Below are 24489 nucleotides of genomic sequence, written 5' to 3'. Positions count from 1 at the left end.
AGTCACTACCACCATGGAAACAAATCATTTTATTATTTTTGCTCCAAATACATCGGTATCTCAGGTAGTCAGCTGTTAACAGCCCAATCCTGAGGGCACATACACATTTAAGTAACTTTGCCAGTGTTACAGGCCTGCACCCTCTCTGCGGGGTGGAAACGGCTGAGCATGAAGCCTAGCGAAGTCCCTGGGAAGACATCCACTGGTTCTGGATGAGGCCCTTCTGTTTTTAAATACTTGATCTAATTTTGTCTTGTAACACTACACAAGAACACAGCTGTATATTTAATCGCAGAGTTAAACCATTAATTTACAAATTACAATTTAGTAATACTCCCTATTAATAATGCCATTACATGGGTTATGTTCACTTTCTCTCTGGAAGTTTAAACACAACAGGTCTCGCTCAAACAGCTTAAAATTAAACCATTACATCCATTTGAGATCGGGCACAAAGACAGGTATGATGTAAAATATACAACAGCAGACAGCTTGAATATACCTTTTACTTTCATTTGTCTGAGATGTTTGTGCCAAGAATCCACTTGAGCCTGCTCTTCACTCAATTAGGAAGAAAAAATTTGTTTTTAAAATGATTAAAAGCATAACACTGCCCAGTGCCATGTACCCTCCAATAATCTTCAATTTGTGTGACTGTCTTTGAAACTGTATCAGAGCAGTTTTATCACTCACAGTTTGTATTTTTGGTTTACTAATCCCTACATTTCCAGAGGGGTTACTGGAAGAAAAGGAAAAAACCTTAACCCAGTTTTTTTAAAATAAAAACAAACAAGAAGAGCCCCAACATTTAGGTATTTTAAGCAAGAATCAGACAGGCTCGAGCCCTGCTGCAGAGCAGCAAGAGAAGTGTTGCTTTATACACCAACATGATAAAATTAAAAAGGCTGAGTCGGATTTCAACACCGTTACTTAACCGGCTTTCTGCACAAACACCTCAAGAACAATGCTGCGATTTACAGACCGCTCGGCGCAGCTCCGGTGCGGACCCAACAGGCCACGGTGCGCAGAAAGTTGCTTAGTTATGCTTTTATGGAGACAAAAGGACTGGCGCCTTCGTTCTTTCCCTTCACAAACCCAGATAAATTCCAGCCCTGAAGTACAGGAAATTAAAACAGAATAATAAACTAAGAAGAAACGCTTCCACCAGGGAAGGAAATCCCGATCCACTTTGCCTGTGCCCTGCAAAGAGTTAAAGCCTGCAGCCCCAGCCCTGCCCCGTCCACCCCAGCCCTGGCCCCGCTGATTTTAGCACAGCTGCTACCTGCAGCCACGTCGTCGCACGAGGGGAAAGCGCAATTTTGAGCTTCTCTTTTCATCTCTATGGTGACAAAAAGCTCCGCGGAGGGAAATCAGGGTGCCTTCCACTCAAAAGGTTTCTCATTTTCAATGACTGCCTTTCACAATATTTTAATTAAATCTCTGGTGGGGAAGCTTTAAAGAAAAAAAAAAAATCTGCAGACTGTGGGGCTCATTTAGAACAACAGTTATGGTAAAAGTGGGGGGGGGGGAAGGTACTTAAAGCATTTTTAAAATAGAAAGATTCTTTGGTTGAAGATGTAAGACTAAATCTACCAGCTTGCAAAGTTTTACAAAACCGGCATATGGAAGGACCAAAAAGTCTTTCGGTAACAAAACCGCTCTGTTGCATTTAAGTTGCCTCTGGAATTTTAGCAGAGGTTGAAGGACCACACAGGAAAGCGCCCTTTCCCCAGGGGACCGAGCACAGGCCAGGCACGAGAGAGGCATCAGCGGGAGGGCGGATTCTGGAGGAGCCCCTTTGCCCCCCTGAAGCAGTACCACCACCGCCCCGCACCTGGCAAGTCAGAAGATGCAGTAGCACATTGAACTGATGCCGTTTGAAGGCTGGGGTGTAAAAGCAAGGTCGTGGCATTTACCTTTGTTTCTAAAAAATCCCAGTTCGCTGCCACCAACAAAACAGAGACGCCCACAACCTCAAAGGAAGGGGCAAGTCCATTCCGCAAACCCGCGCACACCACCGCTGAAGGACAGCGTGCACAAAGCGCTTTCAGCTTTCACCAACAAAACACATTTATCATCAGTACCTTCTCCCAGCAGGACATCCTAGAGAACGCGGTATGCCCGCCGTCCCTTCACCCGTGGTGCGTAACCTCAGCCCATGCAAGCTGGGGACCGCAGCAGAGCTCGCTGCCCTCCCGCCGCACCACCGGGGGAGGCAGCAGGGCTAGCACGGGCGCTGCGGCAGGCCAGCAGCCCGTCCTCCCTCCCGGCACACACCACCGCTGCTGGAAGCCCGGGACGCCGAGCGGGCAGCGCTCTCCTTGCGGAGCGGAGCTGCAGCCCCGCCACGAGGAGCCCGCACTCAAAGCAAAAGCAGGTAAGTGCTCCTCAGGTCTCTGACACAGCCTGGGGAAAAGCCTATCCGAAGAAAAGGGGATGGAACCACTGAAGAGGCGCTAGAAAGTCTGGACAAAAATAACTGAACACGTCCAGAAAATCAGAAGGTGGCAGAACACAGGAAGATCAGTTTGGGAGACCGTGGTTCTGGAGGACAGCCCTAACAAAGGTCACTAAAAGCCTCACAGACCAAAATGCTTTCTCTAGGATGCCCGTTTCAACAGCAAGGCAGAAGCAGTTTAGCCGAAGAGGCATACTGTAGAAAAACGGAAGACTCTGCGATTAAAGCCCACAAACAGCACCAAGAGATCCAAGTGTGTTCACAAACGTAAAGCTCTGGACAAAGCACTGTAACTCTTACCCAAGCTGTCTTGTTTCACGTGGCAATAATACCACCTCTTTATCGAATATAACTGCTGAAAGAACATACTCGTACTGCAAGGTATGGCGAACTCCTTAGAAAGCAAGCTCTGTGACAGCACAAAGTTTTCCAGTACGACACAAACCAGGACAAGCATGTCGCTAATTATTTTTTTTAAAGTTTAACAGTCTACTGAAGTAAAAAGCAAAGTCTAACTAGATACGGGAGAAGAAATATTCTCATCCTCTTTGTAAAATAAAAATGTAGACAGAGGGAGGTGAAGTGGCACAACAGCCTGTACCAGACCAGCGCAGAGCCCCTGCATCCCAGAGCAGCGCCTTTGTCGCCACGCTCAATAGAAAATGCAAGTTATTCAGCCAGGCTGGCCACTTATCCAGCATTCCCGCTTGTTCGCTGGAAATTGCTATTCTAGGAGCTATCCAATCTTTTAACGACTTCTGGACTAGTCTGCATTTGATTTCAGGGCAAAGGCCAAGCCAAGAGGGAGACCCCGCAAGGCACTCCTCCCTCCAGCTCTCAGTTCATTTTTAAGGCAGTCTCAAAGATGAAAACAAAATGTTTTAGTGCTCACAGGGGCTAAATATCCAGAGCTCTAGAATGAAATACAACCTCCTTTCAAAGCCACTGATAGGCAAAAAGTATGTTCTTTAAAATAAAACAGTGGGGCGGGAGTCATTCAGGACCAAAGGTTTCTTTTAAACTGACACAAACAGAATTGCCTATTTTTCATGTAAATTTTTTTTTTTTTTTAATCATAATCACTGCTGCAAGTCCAGCTACCCCTGTACGTAAACCCCCTTCCACATACATATTTTCCTGGGGGAAAAAAGGCTTATCCCCACAAAGGAGTATGAAATAAATTGCTTTACTGAAGGTTAATAATATCCTGTCGCCGTGGTAAAAGACTCAATTACAAAACCTTCAGAAGAGCTCCCAAGGAACTCATCTGCCTGCAGTGACAGAGGCTTAAGTAGCCAAAATACACAGAAAGGCTAAGCACTTCCCAAAAGAGAGGAAAAGGGGAAGAAGACAGGGGGGTTAAGTAAAAAACCTGGAAATTGGACACTCAAGGTTATAAAAAAAAAAAAAAAACACCCTAAACACACACACAACCACAATTCCTCTCTGCACACACAATTCTCTATAATCTCAGCAAGAATTATGGCCTAGGGAGACCAGCACTAATTTTAGTATCAGATTTATTATGCAGCAGGGAGCAGAAATCAGTCAGGCCCGTCTCTCACTCCTAATGGGCAGAACTAGATCACGCTCCGGGAAGGCTCTACTGAAGAATAGCTCAAGCCTGGTGAAAAACAAAGCCCCTGGGGCTCCCCAAAGCACAAACACACTGCGTTCTTAGAAGCCACAATAAAACACAATGATACTCCTCATTTCTACAGCACTGCCTGCCAGAGGATCCCAAAGCACATGAATTAAAGCTTCCAGCACGCCTGGCAGAGGCGCCTGCAGCAGCAAGGAAGGACAGCACGGTCTTGAGGGCATTCAGTTTGGGACCCACAAGCCCAGGCTGCAATTTTTCCTCTCCTCCGCCTCTACAGACGTACCATACAGGCAAGCCCTCCGCGTGCGGGAGGGCAACGCTGTTTCACAGGCAACGAGCTGCTGAGTGCGTGCAGGGTGCTCAGAGCTACAGCAGCAGCGATGGCCGTAAAAGCAGCATTTTACAGCGATGGAAGCAGACACAGAGGTTAAGTGCAGCTCAGGAACAAGCATGGAGTGCTGACTTGCCAGCTCCAGCTGCCTCCCCTTACCACGCAGACGGCAAAACTCCTCAGCACCCAAGTTCACCAGCACACCTTTGCACACAGAGCCCTTGGTTTCAGCACTGCTTTGTGCTGCTACATATTCACAAACACATAGAGCCTCCCCCAGAAATTAATCAAACCCTGGCAGAGAGCAGTGCTGCATTCGTTCCTTCCCTTTTTTGCCCCGTAGTATGGTGGCCGACTACAGGTTTTGAAGCATCAGTCAGATGCTTCATTCACCCAATCAGGATGGGCGTGCTGCATTCGGTCTGCGCTCACCCTTTCATCTCGGACATTTTATAGCTTACCCCCGCGTCTGCTTGTGCCCCCCTCAGACTGAGCATCACTAGCATCATTCTTAAGATGCTTCAAATGCCCAGTGAAACCAGGCCTATTCTCAACAACTGTTTCTAATAAGCCAATATTAGCTACAAAAGCCTTCCTTCAGTGGGTTTTCATAACTGACTCACACCCGTCTCCAATGATGCAATACTAAGGCAATCTTCGTGCATAGCTTCGTCACCTTCTGAGGACTGAGGAAAATGCAGAGTTACTCACACGGCACCGACCGTGGCACAGCCAGGACGTCAGCTTCTCAAACCCCACGTCTCCTCTCTTCACCAACACCTGGAAACACACAGCACGGCGGGTGCAGCCCCAGCGCCGCGTCAGATCCAGAATAACCCTCTCCCAAGGCACCAGCGATGTTTCGAGTATTGCAGAACATGTGAGCAGCACTTCTGTTTTCCACATCCATAAAACAAGGGCGATGACACTCACTTCATCTCCATATAATAAGAATAAGGGTCAGATTTAAACGAGTTTAAGTCTTTTGTGAAAGTAGGATGTTGATGTCTCCAGGAACGTTTGTCCCACAGACTTTGAACTACACTTTGAATAAAACTTTTCCAAGAACCAGTTTTTCATTGGCAGCTCACTAAGCTGAAGACCAGAAACTTCCCAAACATCACTATCTCATTTTGATTTCAAACAGAGGACAGGCAGGCACGCATCTCCAAAAACCACATTACCTACTTTGTGTGTCTAGGCGTTTTACTAGTAGATTTCTGGTTTTGCTTTTAAAATGGCCTTGAGTATATTAGGCAATTTAGGAGCTTTGCTTTGACCTGCTCTAACACAAGTTAGTGGTTAACTCCTGCTAACTTCAACGAAAGCAATCATCACCAAGAAATTCAGAAAAGTCCACCAAAAACATACATGATCAGTTGTGGTTTTCACCTGGCCCTAATTCAGTGCTAGAGTAAATAAAATCAGATTTAGAAGTTTTGGATTCCTCTGCATCTATTTTTTCCCTTCAAAATAGCTGTCTTTTTGCCTCCAAATTTCAGAAAAAAAGGAAAAAAATATAACCAGTTTCCTGTCCAACAAGTCGTCCCTGTCCCCCCCCCCCCCCGCCCCTGCAAATCGCCCAGAGAACAGTTGCCTTCTTAAGGCCCAAACTTAGCCCTGGACCATTCCTGTACAGAGATGACAGGACTTCTGGCTCCTACCCCACTGCTTCCACCTCACCCTGCGCAGGTGACTACAATGAAAGTTATGAGGCTGAGAAATAGACTTCAGGCAGTGAATACACATGCCTGGAACGCAGGACAGCAGGAGAGCAAGGAGCAGAAAAGACAGCAAGCACACCCGAGTAACACTGGCCTGGACCAAGTAAACTCCAACCATCCAAGCCTGTGCCTATCTTGGGATCACTAACCTCAACACAAAATGCCAAAGCTCTGCATATACTGCTGCTTCTGCCGCTCTGGCTGCCAAGCGGCAGAAAGCCTCTCATTCAACATTTCTCAGGGCAGTGAAGACATAAAAGCCTCTTTACAAAACGGGCACCAGATTACGGTTCAGGAACGTCACGTTAGATTTAGTCACTTGGTTGTATCAGCAGCACAAGCTCCCCTTCTGCAGAGCAGCACCACGTCATGTACGCAGTCCTCTGAAGCACCCAGTGCGTTCACCAAAAACTACCAGGTGATTAATACTGAGAATTTCAGACCTTGAAGTCTGCCAAGCAGCAGGAAAGAATCTCGCATACAACCACCAAATTACCTCTTCCTCCCTCTACCTCTTTACAGTCCAGAGCACATTTTCACCTGCATAACCAGCACCAATAATGAGGCCAAGCAATTCAGGACTTGCTCTCTGATCTCTGTTCCACCTCAAGAAGCGCTTGGCAGCATCCATTTGTCTGCCTTGATCCAACAATCTCCAGTTCTCAGGAACACAAGACAAACAGGTGCTGTTGTCCTTCTCTCAGCTGGAGGAAATTCAGAAGATTTCAAGGAAACAAAGGGAGGCACCCTCCAAAGATGACAGGCTGCGCCTGCCAAAGACCTCTAAGAACATTAAGAAACAGCAAAATTTCTTTTGACCATATAAGATGCTTACCCTGCCAACTGCATTCCTTTAGCTGCAAGCTGGAGGAAATAAGGTTATGTATTCCGCAAGGACACTTGTCCTCTCCCACCTTTTTCTTCCTCCATCATTTTCAAATTAATTGACACTTTATTTTGCCTTCCATATATTGCAAGAGATCAGGATTACACAGCATCAGCTGAATGGTGTTCTGCACACACTCTCATCAGCTTCATGTGTTCAGATGACAGTGATGGGGACTATAAAAGCATGAAGACAGATAATCACTGCTTATGTCTGCAATTATAGTTCCAATAAAGTTTCTTCATGGCTCTTTAGCAACAAAGCCTTCGGACTGGTAACTAAATTGCTTTAATTTTTTTTCCTCTTCTATATTTTGTTCTTTTCCTATTGCATACACATACTTGATTAAGAGACAGAGAAATGCCCATACTAAAATATGCACTAGAGATACCTACAAAACAGAGGTCCAGAAATCTAAACTGACTTCTAATAACTACAACAAAATCAAAGCCGTGCTCACAAAACTTTGGGGGAATCATAACTATGGAGGACTTTCAACTATCATTTTATTTGATCTGGAAGATTAATGACATAGAGGATGTGAACAGATGAAAAAGAGGGGGAAAAAATAAAAATAACACAAGATGATCACAACTCCCTCTTCATACATAAATTACCAGGCACACTGCATGCATAACCTGCTACTTTGATCGCAGTTCACGGGAGTAGGTGAGTCAGGAATTTAAAGCACAAAGGCACTGTGGTGAGAGACTCTCTCCAGGTGCTTTTCACGCCATCCAGCCACCCCGGGATCCCAGGCCAGCTAGGGCAGGACATCCCCACTTGCAGGCAGAGGGGGAACAGACACACAATTACGGTGCAGCCTGTCCAGTGCTGCGCTTCGCAGTGGAAGCACGTCAGGACACACTCCTCGCCTCCATAAAACGGAGGAACCACCGCAGCCATCCCCCCAAGCTCCAACAGGGAGGAACGACGGGCCACACAGAGAGAAACGGGTACGGTCCTGCGGTACAAAGGAGAAAGCCAGCTTCCAGAAGCTGGACCACGGGGGCGGAGGAGCGTCCGGCGTGGCTGAGCGCCCAGCTCTGCAGGGAAGGGAGGAGCCAGCGGGACTCCGGGACACCTGCAGCTTAGCACGCTTCCCCCTCTCCTCTTGTTACCGAGGGCACCAGGATCGACCCCACGCTGCAACGCGCCGCTGAGCCCGTTTAAATCCACTGCCAGTCTCGCCCCTTGCCTCCCAGCACAAGCACTGCGCCCCAACCCCCATGCTCGTTTGTAACCACCATGTGACCGGCGTTAGCCATAATTCATACCACAAACTACCTTTCACATGCTGCGGCCTAGCGTCCTTATCTCGCTTCCCCCTCCCCGCAGCCTCGCCTCACCGCCGCTCTTTGGAAACCCCAGCGCACGGCAGGAACGTCAGGACTCGGCAGTTATAACCTCCGCTGCGCACCAAAGGGCTGGCACTCCAGTCAGGGCTTCCCTTGTAAGTTTTCCAACCAGAAGTCGTTAAAAACAAAAAACCCCTCAGTTTAACCCCTCAAAGACAAGTCACATGAAGAGCCAGCAGCGTATGATACTGCTTCTCTTCACACGCTTCCTTCCCAACGTCCGGGGATGCCACCAACATCTCTCTCGGACTGAGGCGGCCGTTTACCTTGTGGTACCGAACCTGGGTGTCAGGAAGCGGCTGTGTTCTCTGCCATGCTAAGATGCTTCGGATAATCCCGTTGCCCTTCTCTGCGCCGACCCTTGCCTCTCCAGGCTCAACGGCAACATCGGTACCAGGCCCATCAGGGCCTTATTCGCATTCCCACACGCCATGCCAAGGAAGACCAACTCTTACCGACGGCAGCTCCCTGCTTCCTCAGTGGTCAAACCCAGCTGACAGTGGTCCTGGGACATTACCACAGCAGGTTTTACAAGGGGTTTTTTCACCAAGTAATATTTGACCAGGGTGGAGTTCCAAGGTGAGGTACGCTGCGCATGCAGCAAGCCACCCGTCCGGGGCTGGAGTTACAGAGCTGACCTACAGAAAGCAACTGGGGAGGAAAGTGAGCTGTCTAGTACTAATACATCAATCAAAAAAACCCCAAACACCTCATACTAGAGACGTTTTGAGGAGAGGGAGCCCCAGCCACGAGAAGCCGACATCTTTCGCTGTAGTTGGCTCAGGGGGCTCGCTCGGGACTCACATGAGATCTCCCAGGGATCCTCAGCACATGGCAGAGCGCAGCGGCCTGACACCGTCCAACACAACGGTCGGTAGCCACCCCGGACCAAAAGGTGGGGCGATACCCCCGTGTCCTCAGAAATTTCCTATCGTACTTCACCTCTCAGCATTAACGTCAGATTTCTCTTCGATGTTTTCTGTTCCCTTCCACAATTCACTGAGCACACAGCACTGCTATAGGCTTTGCAGGCCTGCCAAATACAATACCAGAAGCAGGAGAATTTCACCAGCAAATGAACATCTTTACACTCGTTCACAACACTTTGGCAAAAGGATAAATGCTCAGGGTATGTATCAGGCTCTGTGCACAGCTCGGGCTCAGAGCAGGGAACAGCACCGATGCATCTCTGAAAATAAATGATTGATAGACATGGCCAAATGGAAAACTATAAAGAAGTTTCACTCTTTCAAGCAATCACTGCAGAAGAACCACTAGCAATGTCCCCTTCAGCAACACCTTTTTCCAGCAGTGCAAACAGCAAACTTTCTGCCAGTGCTGGGGGTTTGCAGCTGACAAGCCTTTGCGACAAACCAAGCCTCCGACTTGAGCGGTATCTCTCAGTCCAGTGGGATTTACAGACACTTGAGACAAATGCTCGGCTCCTTGCAACCTCCTTATGCACCACACCAAATCACCCTTCGGGAAGATTCCTGAACAATGTTTATTCAGCAATTGTTGTAAAAACCTCTACTGACTCTCTATCTAGCAGGCATTCTGCTTCCACCAGCATTCAAGAAGCTTGAAAGTCTCGCCAGCACTTCACAGTTCCTACCTGACATAAATCAAATTTTCAAAACACTTCTTCACCCGGTGCTCTTCACCTTCTCTTTGATGCAAAACGGACCCACAGAACAACATAAAGATGAGCTCAGTCAGAAATACTAAACACAAATTACAACAGCACAGCGCAGCTTTGGGGACACTACAGAAGAATTTCGTACCCTCTGGGCAACACCAGCACTCCAGCCCTGAACCACGAGGACTGGAGCTGCAGCAGGACCCTGCCCCCGTTCTCAGCCACGGAGGCCTTGCTCCAGCCATATCGCACAGTTGTATGGCACACACAGAGGAAACTAAAACCAAGAGGACTTAACATGGGAACTACTTAATTCACCAGATATTAGTTTCTTTCCCCCACCCCACCATTTTCCCTCCCACCTGCCAGGCTACCTCATTACTGTCACCCTGCATCAGTTCTTGCTACAGTAGTTTTCTTGGACCTTTGCCCCTTCAGTCAGCTTGAAACCTCTTCCCTATTGTACATCAGAGTCGATGGGAAATTAATGCAAGTCTTTGTTGGGGGGAGGGAAGGGCAGAGGGAACGACGCTTTCTGCTGCTGTCAATACTTCTTTTCCTTCACCCTTCTTGCCACGTGAACTTCAGCAACATATTAAGAAGCCTTGTCTGCATTTAACTGTGCTTGCTGAGCTCTCTGGAACTATTCCTTATGTGTAGAACTGCAGACATCTTAGCAGGGTAGGGTCCTTCTTTATAATACAAAGTTCCCAAAGTAGTCTTAATACTTAATTTAAGCCTGCTCGGTCACGACAATACACCCAGCTGCAGATGCCGCAGCACGAGGAATGACTGAGCAGGGGAGAACTGCCTAACATTCTTCAGATTTTCTCTACACTCAAAAAATAAATGAAGTATTTCCAACAGGAGAGCAGCAAAATGCCAAAGTTTAGAAGTAACTTATTAATACCGCATGCTGATCTGACTACAAAGATTCGCATTAACTTTCAAATTACTCAAACCACAATTTCTACAGCAATAATATCTTCGAAACCTAAGCCACACTGAACTACTCACAGTTTACAGAATTATTCCAGTGACTAAGGGAAATAGAATGTGCAATTGCAGAGCTAGAGACTAAATTAAGCTTAGACAATGATTTTTTTTTTTTTTTTTTTTTTTTTTTAAGTCTGATGCTACACTGACCTTGCAATCACTTTTTTGAGGAAACAGCAGATTAGTATTTTCTTTTGAGCGAGATCCTCTGGTGGAAGAGACAAAATGAGAAAGAGATGAAACTGGCTATCTCTGAAAGAGAAGTGATGGGTCTGACCATATACAAAGTACTGTCAAATACACAAAGTAATCTTTTAATCTTTTTCTGCTACAGGCTCCACACAGTTCAACAAAGCATTTAATAATGTGCTTTTAGTCCATCCTGATTCAGCAAAGCACTTACCCACATGCTTATGCCAACTTAAGTATATGCTTAAGTGCTTTCGCACAATAGGGACAGAGAAGATTCAGGCCCTGCAGATGAACCATTTTCTGAAACAAGCCATTTTTTCCTAAGATGACTGGCTCTGTTTACAGCTCCTCCTCCCTTTATAGCATGACCCAAAATGTCTTTGAAGAGAACACTAAAATGCAACTGAAAAGTCAAATAACTATTAGGAACAGCAAAGACATCTATGTATGCCTTAATGAAACAGAGGAGTTGTTCTTTTTCCTTCTCAGCATAACATACACCTTGATCTACACACACCACATTACCCTGTTTCAATGGTTCTCTAAAAATAAAAGTTCCCTTAATGCTTTGGATTTCACAACATTTATGAGACTATCACCAGAGTCAACAGGCTAAAAAAAGAATCCATTAGCATTAACTGGCCTGTCACTGGCAGTGACAAATAAATGAATTTGATGGTTTTAGATCAGTCATTAGTAGACCTACCCCCGGGCTGATAAAGGCTCAGCACTTTGCAGACGAGATGTACTCAATCTGGAAGCAGAGAGGAACGCACAAGGGTGTTAGCATACTGCTCTTCTTCCATTTCCCTGACCTCCCTCATTTCAGACCCTTTCCTGGCATATCCAAGCAGCAAGGTCTCGGTGCAGACGAGTTACCTGGCAGACGCCATTAAAAATAATCTAACAATACAGAAAAGCACAGGGAATGCAGAATCCTCTTTTTAAAAAAAAAAGAAAACACAAAGCAAAAAAATCCCAACTTAGATGATGTTCAATTTTAATTTTTAGTTAGCGGTAAGTCAAAGGGAAGGAAATTATATTAGGACTTTTCTTAACATGAGAGAGGCTCTTAGGCAGGGATAATGGAAATACATACATTTTATACAAGTACAAGACAGTCTGTGGGTATCAGGGACAACCTACCTGAGTGGTTGGGGAGTAGAAATAAATGTTTACATCTCCAAAACCAAAAAAACTACAAAAATCCAGCTCAGCTCTTGCTTCTGACAAAACTCACTGCGCTCCGCAGAACACCTTGCACAGGCACTTTTTCCTCTGGCTGCCAGCATCTAAGAACAGAGATCACGCTCTACCTCAAACAGATTGCAGAGCGCAGGAATCTGAGCCCAAGAATAATGGGTTTCAAAACCCAATCCTCTACCACCTGAGAAGACCTGGGTTGATTAGCCAAGAGTCAAGACTCATCAACTTTTCCATTTGAAAATCCAATGCCGGAGGGAGACAAATTCTAGGAGCAGCTTACCCCGGACGTGGGATCTATGTCAAGGGTGGCTGAACAAGATACTCGAACACTGGCCATCAACCATAAAAAGAAATCCCTCATATCGTCTGGTAAAGACTTCGTATTACTCTGTATGCAGAAGATACAGCAATATTAAGGTACACGTCTCTGCCTGATGCTACGACCAGGAAATGCTTCCTATCTCACCCCATCCAGACCTGAAAATGCAGAGGAATTTAAAAAGAAAAAAAAATTCATAGGGAAGAGGTCTGACCTTGCTGCTCTTTACAGCCTGGTGGAGAAGGAAGGGTGGCAGGAGAGGAAGAATCCCGAGTTCTGCTAGCGTGTTCATTTCACATTCTTTTCAAAAAGACTTCAAAGTCTACCCAATACTTAAAATAAGATAGGAAGTAGTGGGACTACCCTGGAGGAGTTTACAGGCAGAAGCAGGGGAGGAAACAAACAACAGAACTCTTGACTTTCAAGGTCCATCATTTGCTTTGGAATAAAATCTCTCCCTGCTACCCTGGCTTGCGCTTATCAGGCAGCCAAGGGATGCAGACACTCCACCCACAGTTAACTTAATTGGAATCAGACATCCAAATCCACTGGTTAGCTTGGGGAAAAAAAAAAAAAAATCCCAGGTTGGCCTCGGTGTTATTCCAAAAGGGCATGCCCTCCATTTGCTGCTCTGGAATAGCCAGCTTCACATGGGTTTAACCAGGAGCGACTCAAATGAAAGGAGGGCTGTTGACACTGGGGTTTTTTGCCCAAGAAAGAACAGATGTGCACAACTGCACCTCTTACAGTCCACGTGCCCAGCCAGACAGGAAACCAGCTAGTCCACAGACAAGGTACGCACAGTTTGCAGATACACTGACTGACTGAAGCACAGAGATACCAGAAACAGTTATCGGTTCTGCACTGTCCTCTGTTAAAATAAAACACGTCTAATAAAAACACTGGTATTCAGCATCACCATCTGATCATCAGACAAAAGGCTTCCCTCACCGAATAAAACCCTTTTTGCCATTTTGTAACCAAACAGTCACCAGAATACTGTACCCAACGCACGTAGATCAGATCCCAAATTACAACGTGCAATCTTGACAACAACCACCTCTACTCTGGGTCATCAGCAGACAGGACGCTGGACATCCAGCACCCAGCCCACGCCACCGAGCTACAGGAGCACCTCCAGCAGCCAGCAGCAGTAGTTGGCTTGCCCTTTTTTTTTTTTAACAGCCGCTGAAGAGGAAGGATACGGATTGTATCCAGCAGGTCACACACACAATGCTAATAAATGCCGCCAAATAAGTAGTTCCAGCTTGTTGACTTGCCGGAGCAATTCCCAACCATATGCATTATGCCCCTGTAGTGAGTGCTGGGAAGAACAGGCACCTTGGTCCCACCCTGGAGGAACCTGAGTGCAAAATACAGCCTCACTAACTGTAAACTTTGACTGAAGTTTTACCTGCGTCTGTTTCATACATGGCTCTGCACGACAAAGCATCCACATTTCTATACCAGTAAGTCACACGAAGATACTTTCATGGCCAAGGAGCTTCTTCACAGACTGAAGCTGCTGTCCTTTTGCTCTTCAGGTTTGTTTTGCTTTTTAAAAAAATCCCTAAGGCAGGGGGGTGAGCATGGAAATTGCTTACATTTGAAAATATCTAATGAACATGCTAAATTTGATAAGGCTTCTCCAACCTAATATAGCAGGTAATGTCAGAACTGACAGGCTATGTATATTAGAAAGTCAAATTATTGTAGTCTTCAGTATTCAAAAGGGGGGTACAAAGCTACTACCTCCCCCCAGTCATTGCTGCTTTTTAAGGATTTTTAAGTCAGCAGAGTTGTAAATGATCAACTGTTACAGAGCGCCTTCCAGCACTTGGAAGCAAGACAGATTTTTTTATCAAGGAACAGCAGCCGTGAGAAAGCACACCTATATCCTTTTCATCTCGCTGTTAACCATATACCAGAACCTCAACAAGTTAAACCCCTGCAGCAAATTTCCTAAAACAACGGCTTCCAGTCGTCCTGGACTTCACAAGGAGAGCAGGAGTACACATCATGGCGTAATCCGCTGGAGGCAATCACCGAGGATTTTCTGCGAGGGTCATTCTAAGAAAACCAGGGAAGAATGCTCTGCTGTTACAACCTGCCACTTCTTGCTCAAAAACCAATTTGCATCACCAGAGAGGTGTCAAATCATGGAGACACAGTTTAAAAAGCCCAAAAGAAAGCATTTTACCGGGCTACAGTCTGAAAGGGAAGACTAGCCAATTAAAGTGAATCAGACAGGGGGAAGGAACGAGCACAAATTATTGTGCGCGCACAAATAAGTGAGCGTGACCCCGCAGACCACAGCGTGTGATCTGGCAAAGGAGGGGAACGCAGCCGAGAACCAGCCGTGCCGCTGCTCGCTGAAGAGTTAATGGTGCTGAGGCAGGTCAAAGGGCTCCCGAGGGAATGGATGGATGGATGGATGCAGGGGAGGGATGGAGGTCTGCCTGCACGAGAAGGGGGATCACGCCCGTAGCCTTGCTTCCACCTCAGCACCCAGTCACTGCCAGGAAGACCACAGAAAAAAGCCCAATCCCCATTTTGCTAAACATACCAGGAAGGAAGACTACTCGGGGGGGGGGGGGGGGAAATCTCCCCTCACACCCAGGGAGAGACAGAGACATTTCATTAAATGCCATTAATCTCCACAGACCCAAGCATTAGCTAGTTAATTAGGCTAAAGTACAGTCACATTTTAACGCTGAGTATTTGCTATTCAACTGGGATAAATGAACAACTAAAGTCCAAAACCTTAATTCAGTATCTAATTAAAAAAACAGAAAACAAAAAAATCCAGATCATAAAATGCTGTCCAGAATAATATGTCATAAGTGATGTAATATTGCATCTGATTTTCTCCAATTTGCTAATAAGGCTCCTTTCAATCTTAAGATATTTTTTTTCAGGTGCCCTGCAGAAATCCCAACACTTCAGAAAGGACAAGTGTGTAAAAAGCAAAAACAGACATTGCTGACCTCTCCAGAGCGAGCGAGTTCCTGCTAAGAGTGGAATCCAGCAATGTTCCAGGATTTGACCCCCATTTGAAAGATGTCTGTTACCAAAAACAAACAAACAAACAAAAACCCTACCTGGAGAAAAACAAAATCCCCTTTGTAAAAATGACCTGATTTTGCATTCTTTAACACGAAAATTTAACTCGCTAATATCCTCAGTATAAGACATGCCCTGTTTTTTTTAATTGTTACAGAAGAAATCACATGGGACAGCTTAACAGCTCTGTTGTAAGCCTTATAAACTTTTACAAACAACACTGTAGAAACAGATAACTGGTAATTGAAGACAGTTTAAAATGTAAATAAGCCTTTAAAAGGTACTGGGAAGGGGGAAAGGAACATCAGTCACAGCGCAACATCTTCATACTTTAATTAAGAAATCCTTCAAAATTCTGGTAACTTTAAATTGCATTTTACAGACAGCATTAATCCAACAACATAATCCAGAAGCCACAAACCTTACAAACTATAAACTTGCTTAGCACAGGAGTGAGCCAGGCACACCACTAATCACTAATACGTTATTAGATATGTCCTATGAAGGAAAGAACCTCCAAGTATTTGACTACATTAGTTTGGTTTAAAATTCTGCAAGTAGGCTGTTGGGTTTTGTTCTTTTTTTTTTTTCCTTCTTCTTCTTCTTCTGAAGAAATCACTAGCACCTCTCCTATATGCCTAGGGTTTTTAAATTACACGTCGTTTTTCCTAGATGCATGTTTGGTACAATATTTAACATTATGGCTCCACAGGCTATTACACTGCTTGCTTTCATGAGGAGCTATATGCAATAAAATTGTTCGGTTGAACTTGTTCAGGTAGTCTCCTGTCACTGACTTTAAACCGCTTTGCCATATTGACTTGCATCCACATCTTTGCAGCCTTGTCTTTCCATTTTTTAAAAGAATACTGAAGTAACCCAAAATGATTAGAGTGTACACAAGTGGCATACACCAGCTAAATTAAGTTCCTCCGATAGACTCTCAAAAACAAATAAAAAAAATAAAAAAAATCAATTACGAAAGTTGTCTTTCAGCCTCTGGCTTTCAAAATTCAAATACAACTGACTGCACATTTGGATTTGAAGCTGATCTGCTGTTTTCGTCAGGCACAGCCTAAAGAGCAACAAGCACTTCTATTCCATAAGCAGTTCCTCCAGAAGAAATGGCACCCAGCAATATTTCAGAGCAAGCATGCAGACAGAAGCTCCTCTGCACATGGCTACAGCGTCTTTGTCCCAATGTGGAAACTGGCCGCACTACGGCAAGAGTGCCCTGGAAGAAGAAGGTCACTTCTCCAGCCAGCCTGATCAGCTAACAGACTTAAAGCTCATTGTTTCACTGTTCTTGCAAAAGAATACCCCATGGCCTGAAGAGTTCAGAGCTTCATCAGAAACTTGCTATCCAATGCTTATTAGTCTCCAAACACATCTCTGAAGTTATACAAAAGAAAATTTGCAAACAATGAAGGCAGAGATATATTCCCATCCATCACAACCACAGAACTGAAAGCTCAGCTCAAAACAAGCCTGAAGTCTGCACTTAATCCAAATGCTCTTCATAAACACCATGCAAAACATATTGCGTAAAGTAGCATAACAAACGCAAGTAGTGCGGCAACAATCTCCCGCTAGAACCAGAGAAGTCTCTCCTCTTCAGCCAGCCGCAACCGACTGGGACTCTGCAAGGAGACGGTTAAACTGGAGACACGCAATACCGCACAAAGCAGCTCTCCTGTAGTTTCACAGCCATACGCTGATACCCTTAAGACGCCATGCACTCCAGCTTTAAAAGCTTTCATTGCCAATTCCCCGTTTGAAACCTGAACTGCCTGGCAACAATGATTCTCTGTGTGCCTAAAATCCTATTATTGATCCTCCTACTTACCTTAGGCTGTGCTCGTCGGGGAAATGCAACTTTAGGGTCAATCTGAGGAAAAAGAAAGGGGGAAAAAAAAAATAATCAAGAAGATAGCTTTTGTTGTCAATTTGTATTTTTTTTTTTATTCACTGAATTATTAATCCCTCATTTCTCAGGTTGATAATTAAGCCCACTGGGTCATCTAGAACTACTCTGGAGCCGATGGATCACAGTCTGAGTTTATCTGGGGGGTGAGTTGGCAGGGGGGAAGGAGACAGGAAAAGAGGAAGAAAACATGTCTTCTGTGCACCTCCAACATCACCTTCTGGGCAACAATCTCCCACGGTGCTCAGGGAGCTCCGTGTTAGTCTCTGGGTGCTGCCTCTACAACCAGAGCTGCACGTTAAACGTTATTATCTGCGTGCTCTGGAGGTTGCACAGAAAGACAGCCAGCATTCCTCATCAAGGTCTTAACCTGTTGTTTTTGCCACCTGCACCTTCCTTCAGTTGGGTTTGGGGTTTCTTTGTTTTTCTTTTCCTTTTCTTCTTTGTTTTGTCAACTGACTAGCAACACCACACAAAAAAGAAATGCAAAACACAAAGTCAAATTATTCACACTTCAATTATGAACACTAAAACATTAGAAGGACTACAAGATTATCCTTCCTAACAATATGCCAAATCGATCTGGTTTGCTCACCCTCAAAGAATATATGTGAGCAATGAAAGACTACAAAGGGGCATTTATGGGAAGGGGTGGGAAGAGAGGAGAGCAAGACACAAATGAAACATGCAGGCATTTTAAACCAAAAGAAACCAAGTTCTTTAAGAATTATTTTCCATGAAGGAGCTACTTAAAGTATTATGAATGAAGCACAGTGCCCCCAAAGAGACAAAAAAGGAAGAAGAAAAAAAAAAAAACCCATCCTCTTTGTTTTACCCCATGCCCCCTTGTTTTAAGATGCAGCATTGACTCCCATTGCGCTGCATAAATTAGAAAGCATGTCCACCCTGCAATTCCAAAATGCTAATTCTGCAACTTTAAAAGCTACTTCCACATGGGTCATTTTTAAAAAGAGACTTTTCTCTACCATTCAAAAATTACTTAAAAAGACACCACTGCAGATGCATGTCTGGATGTAAATAAAAATCATACTTTTTAAACAACTGCCCAGCTTAAACTGTCATCTTTAAAAATGACTGCAATAAAATGTCTACGCCCTCCTGATTTCACCTCTGGTTTTCAGCAGCATCTGCATGCAGACATCTTCTAAACAGTCTGAAAAAGGATTTTTTAAAGGACTAAATCCTACCTTAACTGTGCAATTTGGGACTGCTTTCAGTGTCATCTTTGACTATATAACAAACAGACAAAACTAACCCTGATCGTGTTAAGGCATATTTAGAAGCAGATGCTTTCTTTAATAGTTTGGGTTTGGTCTTTGTTGGGTGTTTTTTTCCCCTCAAACTAATCCTGATTAGGAAAAGGGAGATGTTTCCATTTGGTATTGATATTCCCATGGTGATAAATATTCCTGTCACTGATAAATAACCACAGGCCTCTCCTAAAAAGCAGTTTTACTCAATTAATTTGTCAAAATGGGAAGTAGCACAAACATTTGATGTGCGACTGATAAACTGATCTGTCTACATTAGGTACAAATGTAGTATTTTTTAGGACATACCTGAGAAATGAGCGATTATATGCCACTTTATTGTTCAAAAAAGCATAAGAAGTAAAATTCTTTATCTAGAAAGCTAACCTTTTCATAGAGATTAACATTATCTACGAATACATTCAGCACTGACTAGGCATTTGTCTACTGGGGAAATACAACAGGTACGGATTTTCCACAGCGATACCTGGAGGCAAATATGCGCGTTTCTACATTTGCTTCAAAAGCAAAAGTTTTCTCAAAGAGCCCCGGTCCCACCAGAAGGACCTCACTGCAAAGTCCCACAGGCCAAAAGTCGGAAGAGCCATTAAACTCTAAAGCAACATATTCATTTTTGAAGGTCAGTTCAAAGAGCACAGAGTTCTTTGCACCACAGCGACAGCCCTTCTTAAATAACTGAATTTTCCTTCACAAACGTTTTGGATAAACACCGTCAGCATTTGAAGACGAACGCTGGCAATCAACACGGCAAATCCATACCTCTTGCATATCCCTGTCAACTATTTAAACAACAACCAAAAAAAAAAAAAAGAAGAAAAACTTCTACCAAAAAAAAAAATTAGTTAGTTAGGTACAATTCTACTTACTGTATCTACAAGTCCTCTAGGAAATGACTATAATACTATTTCTGATATGAATGGCCATTACCTAAACAAAGCTTTTAACGTAACTGTAAACAAGAGCGACGTTTCCATGCCAATACCCAACCGATCTGCCTCCTGTGCTGAACGTTGAAACAGAGTCAAATGCTATGTTATACTAAAGAACAGTTACTATAATACGTCTACAAATAAACAGCTGAAAGGGAACCTGGCTACTTTCATGTTTTACTTTTAAGCTGCATTACTACCATCTAAGGTTGATTTCTTATTTAGATTGATTCAATCATTATCACACAATCAAAACAGAGGCAAATTTGTCCCGGTCAAGCTTTTCACCCCTCCCCCAGAGAAGAGCAAATTAATACATTGCAGGGACTAGACTGTGATACAGGAAAAAAGCTGGGGGAGGACCTAATTATAGCCAGAAATATGACAGGGTGTCCTCCCATGATTTTTTTTTTTTTTTAAAAACCCTCGTTCAAGATACTGTTTGCCTTTGTTCTTCTTATCTAAATTTATCTTTAAAAACACATAGAGAATATAGCAGTACATGAAAAGTCTGGTGAGTTTAATCTCAGGAGCACAGTTGAATCGGTTATCTTACCATATCTGATTAAACCTAAAATCAAATTATTAAGGCATGTGAAAGCATGGGCTACGTGTTCAGACAAGCCCAGCAGAATTTGTAGGTCGAATTAAAACACTAGATTCCACCTGCTTCTACGAGAGCTTTGGGCTGTTTGTTTTCATGTAAATTACTTTTTTTTTTTTTAAATCATACACTTATGTTTGCTCCCTGCCTCTTCTACTCTTCATTTAACTATAGTCTCATCCACACAGGCACACACAAGATGCTCCATGCTCCAGCACCGAGACAGGATTCCTCCTAACCCCACGCTCACGTTAAAATAAAACCTCCAAGATCCAGAATACGTTCTGCAAGAGACAGTTACAGCAACAAACACGCTCGATAGTCCAGCGGCAGCTCTCTGCCAGCCACTTACACCGGCACGGCCCTTCCCTTCCCAAAACACGACCCTTCAGAGCCATCCCTACCGAAGCGACGGTGACCTCTACCCGTGTCCTTCCCCCCTCCCCTTCCAGGTTTGCTGGGGTTTAACGTTGCAACAAAGTAAGAGGCAGGAAAACTTCATCCTTTTGCATGGCCTTGATGGCAGGGAGAGAAAGAGGGCCTAAAGCTACACTGATACCTTTTGTTTGACCCCATACTGAAAATGCCTTATCAGACCAAGGGGCAAACTTACATGTGGGGTTTGTTTTGGTTTTTTGCCCTTTTTTTTTTTTTTTTTTAAAAAAAAAGGTTAATGTAACGTTTATTATAAAAACAGATCAGCCAAATCTCACAAGCATTTTCCTTATGTTATCCGCTGGAGACTGAAGGTAGCGAAAAGCTCTGGAGAAACAACAACAAATCAGGACTTGTGCTTCTCTGCCACATCTGCTCTTGTATAGCTTTCCATAAATTAGCACGCACATTTCATAAGGGCCCTGACATCACAGGTGAGGGGATCTCTCCAAAAAAATGACTTTGGGAAATGACACCAGAAGCAGCTTTTGTGATTTGACAGTAAGTCACTCCCACCTTGAAATGCACACACCAATAAATAAATAATCAATCAAAAGAAGTAGAAAGTTCCCTGCAGAAAGCATTCTGCAGCAGAACGGAAAAAAAAAAAGTTGGATATTACTCTACGATTTTTTCAATGTCACCGCTCAGTAATATATAAGGCTGGGGGAGGAGCCATCGGTCGGTATGGGTAAATTCGGATTTTTTTTTTTTTTTTTAAAAAGTTACTGCTTTTTCTAAGTTAAAGGTGGACTCTAGGAGGGGGAAAAAAAAAGCGGGGGGGGAACCCAGCCATGCAAAGTGCGGTTCAATGACAGCCTGACACTGCCCCAGAAAGCCAGCCGGGCCGAGGGCACGGTCCCTCCAGGATCGCCTGTCAGGGCCGGGCAGCCCCACGCAGGACCTACCGTCTTGGAGTCCAGCTCGTGGTGGGGCTGACCCAGGACTTTGTCCACACTCGCCGGATCCGCGAACGTAACGAAGCCGAAGCCTCTGCGAGAGACAAAGAGCGAGGGGAAGGGGGTGGGGGGCGATGAGGACCAGAGACACGAAGTCACCAAAATAAATGGCCGTTTCCTGCCCCCTCCCCTTCCCCCAGGCCTCCGGCCCCGAGGGCGGCCCCGGCCCCGCACCTCTCGGTACCGGCCGCTTTGTTTCCTCCTCCCGGCTGGAGGGATGCGGCGCGGAGACACCTCGCGAAGAGCCCCAGCGGCCACGCGTGGGGTGGGCATGGGGATGGCGGTGTGCGTGGCCAAGGCGCGGGGGGGAGGAGGGTCCACCCGCCCCGGCGGCAACTCGCGAAGTTTGTCAACCCGACTCGGGTGGGCGGCGGTTTTACCTGGAGCGCTTGGTGGTGGGGTCCCGCATGACCATACACTCTCTAATTTCTCCGAATTTGCTAAAATAGTCTCTAAGGCTGTCTGCGGAGAGAGAGAGAGGCAGAGAGGCAGAGGAGGGGAAAGGGGGGGGGGGCGCGGGCAGGCCCCGGCGCGGCGGGACGCGGCCCACGCGGGGCGGGACGCGTGTGGGGGGGGGGCTGAGCCGCGACGGGGGGGATGTCCGGGGGCGCGGCGGCCCTTACCTGGTGAGGTTTGCCAGCTGAGGCCGCCGATGAACATCTTGCTAGAAGGAGAGAGGAGAGCGGAGTTGAACGCCGGTGCGGGATCGGCCATTTTGACGGGGCACCTCACGGCGGCGCGGAGGGGCGCGGAGCGGAGCGGCGGGGAGCGGGGCGGGGGGGGCCGGCCGGTCGGCCGGCCCTCCCCGCCCCGCTCCCCGCCGCTCCGCTCCGCGCCCCGCCGCCCGCCGACTTACCCGGGGTCGTGCTGCGCCTCGCCGGGGCTCCCCGAGGTAGCCTGGCTCCCGTCCGCCTCCATGGCCGCGCGGAGCCCGCAGCGATCCGCGCCGCGCCGAGCGAGAGCCCCTGAGAGTGACCCCCCCCGCCCGCCCGCCCAACCCGCCCCCCCCGGCCCGGCTCCGGCTCGGTTCGCTCCGGTTGCTTTTCCCCTTCCCTTCCCCCCTCCTCCTCCTCCCTCCGCTACCGGAGGATCTCACTGGAGAGGCGCTGGGGAAGCAGCCAGATCCGTCACACGTGGGATCGGCTTAGCTCAGCGCCGCGCCGGCCCTCCCCCCCGCCGCCATCCTCCCCTCCCTCCATCCCGCGCCGCCTCCCTCCTTCCCCCCCTTCTCCCTCCCTCCTTCCCTCCCTCCCGCCCCCGCGCCACGGGGCGGGGCCCGCTGCCGTCGCGTGGCCCTGCCCTGACGTCACTGCCGCGCGCGCGCCCGCGGCCCACCCACCCCCCAGTCCTCCCCTCCCTCCATGCGCGGGCGAGCAGCGCCGAGCGCGAGCGCGCGCACGCACACACGCGCGAGCGCACACACACCCCCCCCACACACACACACCCCCCCACACCCCCTTCCACCCCGCCCCGCGCGTGCGGCACCCACGGTGCTGTGCGAACGGCATAGCTGGTCCCCGCAGGACCGCTCCGGGCGTATCACGCGTGTCCGTGGGACGGTCCGCAACGGCAAAGCAGACCCCCCGTGTGCGTGTGTGGTGCGGTGTCCCCTCGGTGAAGGCGGCGCCAGACGTGGGCTTTCCCGCCCGCGCCCCTGCCCTGCTGCCGCCTCGGCACAGCCCGGCCGGGGCCGGGGTCACGGCGGGGGCTGGGGAGGGCCCGCTGCGGGGCGGCGGCCGGCGGGGGAAGCGAAAGGAAGGTCGGCGCTGGTGAAGAGCCGGGCGTTCCCGTGGGCTGTCGCGGCTCCTGTCACCAACCCGGGCACCGGCACCGCCCCCCGGGCCTAACCTACGGCCCCCTCGGGCTGCTCGAGGAGAGCGGCCGGTGCCCCCATGTCCCGGGGCTCCCACGTCCCGGTGCCCCTGCGTCCCAGGGCTCCTGCATCCCGGTGCCCCCATATGCCGGGGCTCTGGCGTCCTGGTATCCTCGCAACCCAGGGCTCCCGCATCCCAGTCCCCCCATATCCCGGGGCTCGGGCAGCACGGCTGCCGCCTGCGGCCCCAGAAGGGCACAGCGCAAGCGACAGCGTTTACCCCCAGCTCCTACGTTTTATGCTCCGCGCTGGAACAGCACTTTGCAGTGTCAGACGGAAGCGGCGATGGGGCTGCCAAGTATTGTCATAATTATATAAGGCGAAAGCAATCCGTTTCACCTAAATGAAGAAGCGCGGAGCGGGAGCGCGGGCCGCCCGCCCAACGGGACTGGGCCGCGTTGCCCTACATTTTCAGAAACATCCATTGATTTGGAGAACCTCAGCTTGCCCGAGACCGAGTGCCTCCCGAATGAAGCCCTCCCGGCTCGGTGGCTGTGCCCACAAGAGCTATTTTGGGGTCGCCAACTATTTCAAGCTCAGGAATTATAATTTTTTTTGCTGGGGGGGCTGGGGACAGTGTGTAAATGCACTTTCCAACCGTGAGAATGAACAAGACGTAAATGAGAGGATGTACACAGGTCCGGTAGGTCAGACCTACCAGAGAAAGAGCCATCTTCGTGTTTTCATGCAGACGACTC

At 47.2% G+C, this 24489-nt stretch overlaps 1 protein-coding gene across 2 annotated transcripts in view; it reads right to left on the bottom strand.

The window, feature by feature from the left end:
- MSI2 (musashi RNA binding protein 2) overlaps positions 1 to 22836 on the bottom strand; it is a gene marked incomplete at both ends in the record, with an annotated part of 252321 nt that extends 229485 nt beyond the window's left edge. For both annotated transcript variants that reach the window (XM_082008648.1, XM_082008649.1), the window contains 5 exons: positions 17622 to 17663; positions 21868 to 21952; positions 22299 to 22380; positions 22542 to 22582; positions 22775 to 22836. In XM_082008648.1, coding sequence (XP_081864774.1) covers positions 17622 to 17663; positions 21868 to 21952; positions 22299 to 22380; positions 22542 to 22582; positions 22775 to 22836 — 312 coding nt within the window. The remainder of the gene's footprint in view (positions 1 to 17621; positions 17664 to 21867; positions 21953 to 22298; positions 22381 to 22541; positions 22583 to 22774) is intronic.
- Between the last annotated feature and the right edge of the window lie 1653 nt (positions 22837 to 24489).

This window comes from Phaethon aethereus (assembly GCF_964289735.1).
Source record: "Phaethon aethereus genome assembly, chromosome: 19".
NCBI classification, from domain to species: domain Eukaryota; kingdom Metazoa; phylum Chordata; class Aves; order Phaethontiformes; family Phaethontidae; genus Phaethon; species Phaethon aethereus.
The sequence above is the reverse complement of the archived record's forward strand: the minus strand, read 5'-3'. Positions and strand labels throughout refer to the sequence as shown.